The 9,880-nt window shown below is 36.0% G+C and overlaps 1 protein-coding gene across 1 annotated transcript; it reads left to right on the top strand.

The window, feature by feature from the left end:
- The first annotated feature begins 491 nt into the window (after window positions 1–491).
- LOC140883397 (protein CURVATURE THYLAKOID 1A, chloroplastic) lies at window positions 492–5,321 on the top strand. The gene is made up of 6 exons (XM_073289846.1): window positions 492–837; window positions 2,430–2,512; window positions 2,627–2,713; window positions 3,240–3,302; window positions 4,712–4,749; window positions 5,080–5,321. The coding sequence occupies exons 1-6, from the start codon at window positions 564–566 to the stop codon at window positions 5,132–5,134; spliced, it is 600 nt and encodes a 199-aa protein (XP_073145947.1). The 5' UTR covers window positions 492–563; the 3' UTR covers window positions 5,135–5,321.
- The last annotated feature ends 4,559 nt before the right edge of the window (window positions 5,322–9,880 follow it).

Below are 9,880 nucleotides of genomic sequence, written 5' to 3' on the forward strand. Positions count from 1 at the left end.
AGTGTTAATCCTGAGTGTTGAAATCTGATAACAAGAGAAACGTCTTCTACCAACACTTTGCAATAAGTGTTATAACAACGACCGAATGTAAAACTTCTTTAAAAAAATCTTGATCAACCTCTCAATTTGTTATGCGCTATTTTCTCTGTTAATCCATCTTCTAATATGCATGTAATAGTCCTTATATAGATAGGTCTTCAAGCTTTAAAAATAATTATATCTCAATACGAATCGATCAAATCTTTTTAATTGAAGATACTAATAAATATAAAAAATAACAACTAAAATTTATAAATCAAATATCATTAAATTAAAATTAATAAAATGTCACTAAGGATTTTACATCTTGCGAGAGAGTCATAATTTCAAAAACGAAACGGGGAGAGGCGAAATATAAAATAAAAGAAAACCGAAATTCGTATGGCCAAAATTGTGAATGAATTGAACCTCACAAAAATCTTCTTTACTTATTTTCAAAAAAAAATTAAAAAAAATCTTCTTTACTCTCCACAAAAGCGGAAAGCCCATTCGTTTGGGGTTTGCATTATCCAAGTGCAAGAAGTATGGCGGCAGCATCAGCTGAATCGTTGCTGAAAATGTCAATGGCCGCCACGTCCAATGCTTCTTCCCTCTGCAACTGCAATGGCTTTTCCAGAAGGTCCGTGCCGCCTCTTTCTCCATCCACGCGACGTCGTATTGCCGATTCTGCTTCCAGAGCTCGTGCCCTTACTTCTTCGTTTCTGGGGACCATGAGGTTCAGCCCTGAGCCGGCCAAGATGTCGCCTTTTCGGCATAAACAGCTGAAGAACAACTTCTCTGTCTTTGCTATGGCTGCTGGTGAACTCTTTATCCCTGTATTCCCACTTTTCTCCTATTCTTTTTGTACAAATTGTTTTTAGATGACTTCTTGTGTGGTGTCCTTTTAGGTATTAATCTAGCAATTTCATGTTTTTTTTGTGTTTGGTGTAAATTTCGTTTCTGGGTCTTGTCTATTTGGAATTGTTTTTTATTCATATTTCATTGATTGCAACTTTCGTTATCAATTGTTAGATAACTAGTGTTCTTAGCTCAAGATCATTGGTCATCATGCGAATTATGGAATGCTTATTACCCTTTCTTTTCTGTGAACTTTTCATTATCATTTATCCTTTTCTCCGAAAACAAATGATCTTTCAGCATCAGCTTCTCTTCTCTATTATTATATGTTTTAAAAATACCTATCCTGAAACTATCTGATGATTTACTAGCTGTTGAAACATGATTTGTCTGGTTAATTCTAAGTGAGCCGTTGAGAGCAACTTGTTCTTTTCTAAAGTTGATTGGTATTGGAACTCTAAAGAACAAGATTTTTGCTTAAACTTTCTGCAGAGGAGAAGAGAACGGTTCCATTAAAGTACTGTCGCAACATAGAAATTATGGCCCATATAGATGCAGGGAAGACCACCACAACCTAGCGAATTCTGTATTATACTGGTAGAAACTACAAAATTGGTGAGGTACACGAGGGAACAGATTATTTGATAAACTTGTTCTAGTTTTACTTTTGCTTATCCATCTTGTCTTACCGTGTGCAGTCTAAGTAGAGTCTAGGACAATGTTGAATTTTGTTTTAAAAAGCTGCATTTTTTAAGGTATGATGAAGCTCGGATTTCATATTTGGAAATTGTGGCTACGACAATTCATTGTTGGGATATTTTCATAAAACAATTTGTGATGAAAAAGATAATTTAGTGTTTGCCGTAGATTTAGGACTTGACAAGTAGTTTGAGTTTGTGGAAACAGAGGTTTTATTGTGCGCCCCACTTTGGTTACAAAACAAAAATATAATGGCGTGGTTAACATGCTTCAGGGCCTCTCATGTCTTGGAGGCTAGTCTTTTGGGAGCTGGTCTTTGTGGTTTATAATTCACCTCTTTTGCTTGTGTCCTTCCATTGATGCTGTGGGAATCGATTCAGCGATGGCTATCTAGGAAAAGGCTAATCGGGTCAGTGTAGGTGATTTACTTGGTAATTTAAGTAGGACAAGTAAGTTTAATGTTGTGGATTCGTGAAGTGTCCTTTAGTTGTTATAGTTAGTTGTCCTTTAGTTGTTATAGTTAGTTCCATACTTCACGAATGTACAAATGTCAATTTCGAAAATTGGTGGTTGTGGTTTGTGTAGTTGAAGAGGATAGAATCCTCATTATGAAGGTAAATGGATAATGAGTGAATGCACACATATGAATTTGATGGGAATATCATTGAAAAGTCACTGTAGTTTGTAACTTTTGGTTTTGAGGCTTCTCTTGGCTTGCCATGTCTACAGATGTCATTTTTGTGTATTTCATGAATGGAACGTAACATACGACTTTACATTCCATAGATATAATTTGCGTCATTACAGATTTCTGTTTCAGCTTAGCTTTGACTGTTCTTTGTAATTTTTCATAGGGATACGTGATCGCCTTGATGTAAAATCAAAAGCTACAGGCGAAAGCTCGGAAGCATCAATTGTCAAGTCTGTTCAAAATGTTGTAAGTCATCCACAATATTCGTCCACGTTCCATTCTTTTTTTTTTTTATGATGAAGTTTCCCATTTTTCTTTTTGTATTATTCCTAATATTCTCCTTTTTATTCATTCGCCTAGTGGGACAAATCTGAAGATCGGGTGGCTTTGATTGGCTTAGGTTTTGCTGGAGTTGTGGGTTTGTGGGCGGCTATAAATCTCGTATCGGTAAATTTTTTTCGCATGATCAAGATGCTTTGTTGTGCATTGAAAATTGACTAGATAATTTTACATGATAAAGTAAAGTTGCATGGCCAAAGTGACATAAAGCATTAGTACCTCAAAACTATTGACCTCCATTTTCTTCTTAATAAACATTATTATTTACCCCTTTTTTAATGCACTTCTAGATTTACTCGTGAGATTAGTATCATTTTTGCCTAGATTCTGTGATGGAGACTCCTAGTTGTTGGCCAACTTTCCATGTAATATAATTCATCCGAGTGGCATTTTCTGGCTACTATTTCTAGCGTTGCTTCCCTATTGCACTTTTATAAGATACTTTTGCTGTTGTCATTTTTATTTAATCTAATGTTAACATGACTTATTTACTATCTACATCCGTTATAGGTTCAGAACTCCACACTTTTTTCCTCATGTAGAGTTGCAAGCACTTATTTTCTATATATTTGAATTGATTTAACGGTTTAATTCATCTTTTAATTTCTGTCCGCTGTCTTTGATTTGAAAACAGGCCATCGACAAAGTTCCTTTAGTCCCAGGTTTTCTTGAGCTCGTAGGGATAGTGTATTCATCTGTGAGTATCTTTATTTTTGTGAATGGCTTATCTCTGTAGTTTATACCATTAATGTTGCATACTCATTGGTTTTCCCTAAATTAATGTAATTTTGGTTTTTTTCTTTTATTGTGGATATCCATATATCCTTCGGGACAAGCCCTTAGATGATTGGCAAGGCCCCACAGTAATACTTTGTATATTGCACGGATCGATGTCAGCTGAGTGGAGATAAGTTTAGCAGGGAAATGTCCCAGCTCAGTTTAATCCTTTAATTCCAGTTGAGCTGAAAAACTCAACCCAGATGATACCTTGAACTTAGTTGAGGAACTCCTTAGCTCAGCTCTTTCTTTTATCCCTACGAATTTGTGATGACTAGAAAGGTGGCTTGTTAGTCACATTAAAACATGAGCTCAGCACTGCATAGCTCCTCACCTGCATCAGTATGGCCTTTTCCGTGTTTTTTTCCAAAAAGAAGCCAAGTTTCCACCCCCCATCGGCCAACAATTAGTATAAAAATGGCCTAAATGCAAAAATAATAAATGGAATGAAGGGGCGGAGAGAGAAATGAAAGGGAAAGATGACTCCTTTCTGTTGATTGAAGTAACTGGTTCCATAATTCTTTCACAGTTGCAACATTTTTTAAGTACATAAATGGTATTTTAAGAATAAAAAGGCATAGCAAGATAGTTAAGAAAATATTATGAAATTGATCCGATGGTTCATATTACTATTAAATGGATTCATTGTTACAATTATAATAGATAACTAAACATGCTGGATATTGGACAAAAGAAAGAAGAGAGATTTATACGCTAACACACTTTAAGAAAGATATTGGAAGAAACAAAAAATGACATATAAAAGAGACCAACAGTGGTTCCTCTTGGGATTTTTTCTGTAACATATAGGTGTAGATAAGTTAAAGTGGTGAAGATTCCATTGCATATTTCAGCAAAAAGATTATGGTGGTATTTGGTTGAGGTTTCAACTTGTCTTAATTCAAAAGTTTTGAGAAATTTTCGGAAATAATTTTGAGATAGATATGGATTATGAAAGCTGATGTGATATAGGTAGTGTTTCCCATTGCTTCCAAATAGTGTTTTTAAGCTTTTCCTCGTACTACACACTACCATAAAAAGATATGTTTCATATGATCGATCATATAAAGAGGTACACTAGTCTAATAATAGTCAGAAAATTAATTAGACATTTTATTTTGTTAAAGATCTTTTGTTAAAAGATGGTGGATTTGGGTCTAACTCAAACCAAAAAGCTAGCTCTCGGGAGATGATTGTTCAAGTTCATATATGCAACTCTTAAGAATTTTATTGAAGCGATGTGGGACAATTGCACACTAACACCTTTTATATTCCATTTGTTCGGTTTATGCCTTTCTGGATTTCTAACTTGAGAATTTCTCATTTCAGTGGTTCACATACCGATATCTCTTGTACAAACCCGATCGGTAAGAATTTTTTCCAAAGTCAGCATAGCACCGTTCAATTACCAACGTAGTTTCCACACGTTCCATTGTAAATAAAATATTAGCTTTAGGGTTCATAATTTTGGAACTTATCTTAACTTTTCAGGAGTAGTATGATAATGGCATGGCCTTATTTGCTTTTTCATCAGAACCTTTCACAGATTACAAATTATCTTTATTATTTTTACGGTTTTCGGTCGCCTTTTAAGCATGATGTTTAGTAATATATACATTTTGCAACGGTTCTGACCTTACAAACTTGGATATCTGTCATGTGTCCATGTTGGTTTGACAGATAATTTTGGCATGCAGGGAAGAATTGTTTCAAACAATCAACAAGTCGATATCGGATATACTGGGGCAGTAACACGACTCCAAGAAGTGGATTTCATGCATGTATTATGCACTAATATGATGTTTGTAGATCAATTTGTGCCTGTGGCTACACTATGAATACTCTCAAGAGTAGTATGCACTATGCAAATGTCCTTCTGTATAACTTGTCTGTACAATTTGTTTGATTATGTTCAGTGGCAGCTTTCCGATTCTATTTTCGTCTCAAAGTCATCCCAATCCCAATCTCAATCCGTATGTGTGTCACCATTGCTGCCACACACTATTCCTAGCCTACAAAACCATTTCATGCATTCTAAATTTTTTTAAAAAAATAAAAAAATTATTTCATGCTTTAATGGTGCCGTATTTTTTAGTTCAAATCACGTGACAACTATTATATACAAGACACTTGCAAGGATAAATTGTTTTAGTAAAACATAAAACTAAATGGCCTCCCATATGATTGAAAAGTTGGAGAATCTTAAATTAATATTTATTAAATGATAAAATGTAATGTTAGTGAAAGAAAATGTTCTGTTTATCAACTTCTGGTAATGATAATAATAATTTTTCCTAAAAAAAACAAAAACAGGATTGTTCAAGGCCCAATTGTGTGTTTGGATAACCATTTGCAATAAATTTATGATAATAACCTACCAAGTTTTTTTTTTAACTTCACTTCCTCAAAAAAATAAAAAAAATAAAAAATAAAAGAGATGTTATAAATTTAGTGGAGAAAAGAGATGAGGATAATGAAAAAGTGGAGAAATAGAATAGAGAAAAGATGTGTGAAAATCAATTAACTTTCATTTCAACTATACATCTCTATTTATAGGGTAGAGAGAATGTTACACAAAAGGAATTACACAATATCAATCACCTAAATATTATCTATATATAACACTTCCCTTAGATGATTGGTGGAGAGTCTAATGCTGCCTCGTTAAAACCTTGTCAGTAAAACCCAGTGGAAAAAAACCTGAACGAAGGAAAAAGAGTATCAACATTTGATACTCCTCCTGATTTCAATCACCTAATGTCCTTTAATTGATGCATCTCTATCTTCTGCACCAATTTCTTGAATGTTGATGTTGGTAATGCTTTTGTGAATAAATCAGCTACATTGTCATTGAAGCGAATTTGTTGGACATCGATATCACCTTTCTTTTGAAGTTCGTGCGTGTAGAAGAACTTTGACGAAATATGTTTCGTTCGATCGCCTTTAATATTTCCTTCTTTTAATTGTACAATACAAGCAGTATTATCTTCGAACATAGTCGTCGGAATATCTTTCGTTGTTGGTAGTCCACATGATTCTTGAATATGTTGTGTTATGAACCTCAACCATACACATTCTCGGCTTGCTTCATGCATTGCAATGATCTCTGACGAACACCCATTTGTATCCTACATGAATTATCTTTTTAGGTGTTTGAACTATGGGCCCAAACACTTTACGTTTCTCTAAAGAATCTAATTCAGTTTGTATAGTTGCCTTCCATTTTGGCCAATCATTTCTTTGTTGGCAATCTTTAACAGATTGTGGTTCGGGACCATTATTGTCTTGCATAATATCAAGGAATACGTTTAGAGTGAAAACATCATCGATGTTTGTATTAATTCGATTCCATATTTTACGAGATATCAAATAATTTATCGAAATCTCGATATTTTCATGTTATTGTGATTCTTCATGAATCATGTTTTTCACATCTGTTTCATTTATTTATGTTGTTGTATGATGTAAAGTTGCTTCTTTTGGAGCTGTAACTGCTTCTTTATCTTGTACCTTTCTTTTTCTAGGTACCGTATCCTTCGAACCAATTAGTCGACCATGCTTCTGGCGTATTTTAGATTCGTTTGCGGGTAAAGTATTACATGGTCCTACATGGACATCAATCTTCACTGAAGTATTCTCTACTTGTGTCTATGATTTTGTCATATTTTTTATATTAACAAAAGTATCGGGTAATTGATTTGCAATTCTTTGCAAATGAATAATTCTTTCAACTTATTTCTCACATTGATTGTTTCGGGGATCATAATGAGATAATATTTTCTCATTCCAACAAATTTTTCGTTGTTCCTCAGGATACAACTTTGCTCCCCCTAGAATTGGAAAATCAGTTTCATCAAAGTGGCAATCTGCAAATCTTGGAGTAAATAAATCACCTGTTAAAGGATCCAAATATCTAATGATAGATGATGAATCATATCCAACGTAAATTCCAAGTCTACGTTGTGGACCCATTTTGGTCCGTTGTGTAGGTGGGATAGGGACTTGTACCGCACAACCAAATACTCGAAAATGAGAAACTTCAGGTTCTTGACCATATGCAAGTTGCAGATGTGAGTATTGGTGGTAATTAGTTGGTCTCACACGAATCAATGATGCAGCGTGTATTATAGCATGACCCCAAGCTGCAGATGGTAGTTTTGTTTTCATGAGTAGCGGTCTAGCAATCAATTGCAATTTTTTAATAAATGATTCTGCAAGACTATTCTGTGTATGAACATGGGCAACTGAATGCTCAACTGAAATCCCGATCGACATACAAAAGTCATCAAGTTCTTGTGATTTGAATTTAGCAGCATTATCAAGGCGAATTTCCTTGATTGAGTGATCAGAAAACTGAGCTCGTAATTTAATTATTTGCCCAAGTAATCTAGCAAAAGCTATATTTTGAGATGCTAACAAACTAACATGTGACCACCTAGTTGATGTATCAATCAATACCATGAAGTATCAAAATGATCCACATGGTGGATGTGTTGGAAATTGTTATTGAATGAATTGTGTAAATAATGGGCTTGAAAAGCTTGTCCCAAATGGCTTGAAAAGTTTGTCTCAAGTGTCACAAATAATTTGAATTTGGTGAAATAAATTGGAGGAAAATGGGGAATTGGTTGTCCCACATTGGAACAACTCCAATTTTTAGTTCACCTTATATAATCCAACTTTGGATTATGGGATTGGGCCCTTAGGGAACCGGATGTTTTGTAAAGGAACAAGACGCTAACCGATGCAACACACACGCGCGCGCGGCCGGCTCGGCTCGGCGTGGCGAGGAGAGGCGAGGTCTTATGATCAATTATTCTTTTTGGATAAAATTTAATTGATAAAAGAAAAAAAATTTAGTGCGCTCGAGCGGTAAAAAATGACCGACCGAGCGCAGCCCTCACCTTGCGAGACAGTGGGTTTCAGAAAAGTTGGGCGCTCGGTCCGCCAAATTTTACCGACCGAGCACACCCTTATTTGAGAGAGACAGAAATTCTGTCAAAAGTAGGGTGCTCGATCGGTCAAAAATAACCGACCGAGCGCGCCTTCTACAATCCGAAAAGCTGCGTCTCTTTCTGGTCTTTTTCTGTCATGGGTTGCATCCTTACGCCATAAATCGTGTATTTTGGAGTCATAGTATATATATATGTTTGTTATAACACAGAGAGATGATCTGAAATATCTGATAACATCAAACGATTGAATATCATATTTCTCTGCGAATTCTTCCCTCTTCTTCCCTCTCTCTCACAAAAGAAAAAGTTGATACATATTTTAGTTCGACGAAGATCGAGATATTTTTTGTGCTGCTATATCTCGATTGAATAGTCGTTGTATCTTAGAGACGATTGCCGCCAACGTTTAAGCACTGTTAATGGGCAATTTCGTCTTGCGGATAGAGAGATTCTCTCGCCTCGACTAGTTGCTGCTTTTATTGCTGTTGCTGTACAAGTTTCTTCAGAATTCGGAGTACACCCTCATAACAATCGCAAGAAAAAATTTTGTATTTCTCGGATTCTGAAGATGTCTAACGTTTCATTCACTCCTCTCGCTTTCGCCCCTGCACATGGAGAAAAGCCTCCTAAGTTTTCTGGTGCCGACTTCAAACGTTGGTAGCAGAAAATTCTCTTCTACTTTCCACATTGAATCTGTCTAGATTCCTGAAGGAGGATCCCCCTGTCGTCGTTGATGGCGATTCTGACACCCAAAGGAGGACCGCTGTTGATGCATGGAACCACATCGATTTTCTATGCAGAAACTACATATTGAATGGCCTTGATGACACTCTCTATAGTGTTTACTCCTCTGTCAAGACGGCCAAGGAACTCTAGGATTCCTTGGAAAAGAAATACAAAACTGAAGACGCAGGAATAAAGAAGTTTGTGGTTGGAAAATTTCTGGACTTCAAGATGATAGACTCAAAAACTGTGATGAGTCAAGTGCAAGAGATACAAATCATCTTGCATGACTTATTGGCCGAAGGGATGGAAATCAATGAACCATTCCAAGTCGCATCTATCATTGAGAAGTTGCCTCCGATGTGGAAGGACTTCAAAAACTACCTTAAGCACAGACGTAAGGAGTTGAAACTTGAAGATCTGATCGTGAGACTTCGCATCGAGGAGGACAACAGAAATACCGAGGCCAAGTCACATAAAAAGATGGAAACCAAGGCCAAGGCAAATCTGGCGGAGTCTAGTACGAGTCATAAGAGGAAGCGCCCCCATGATGGAAAGCCAAAGGGGAAAGCGAAGAAATTTCAGGGAAGTTGCTACAACTGTGGAAAGCCGAATCATATGGAAAGGGATTGCCGACTTCCAAAGAAAACCAATGCAAATCAGAAACCAAAGCAAGTGAACATGGTTCAAGAAAGGTATGTACCTTTAGAAATTAATGATATTGATTTAAGTGCCGTTATTTGTGAGACCAACATGGTGGATGATCGAAGAGGATGATGGATCGATATCGGCTCTACGAGCCACGTTTGTGCCGATAAAG

The sequence above is a fragment of the Henckelia pumila genome, chromosome 2 (genome assembly GCF_033568475.1).
Source record: "Henckelia pumila isolate YLH828 chromosome 2, ASM3356847v2, whole genome shotgun sequence".
Taxonomy (NCBI): domain Eukaryota; kingdom Viridiplantae; phylum Streptophyta; class Magnoliopsida; order Lamiales; family Gesneriaceae; genus Henckelia; species Henckelia pumila.

Coding starts and splice junctions, on each gene's coding strand:
- LOC140883397 (XM_073289846.1), top strand. CDS start 564: ATGGCGGCAGCATCAGCTGAATCGTTGCTGAAAATGTCAATGGCCGCC. Junction 3,303..4,711: donor TAGGGATAGTGTATTCATCT/GTGAGTATCTTT, acceptor TTCTCATTTCAG/TGGTTCACATACCGATATCT. Junction 4,750..5,079: donor CTCTTGTACAAACCCGATCG/GTAAGAATTTTT, acceptor TTTGGCATGCAG/GGAAGAATTGTTTCAAACAA.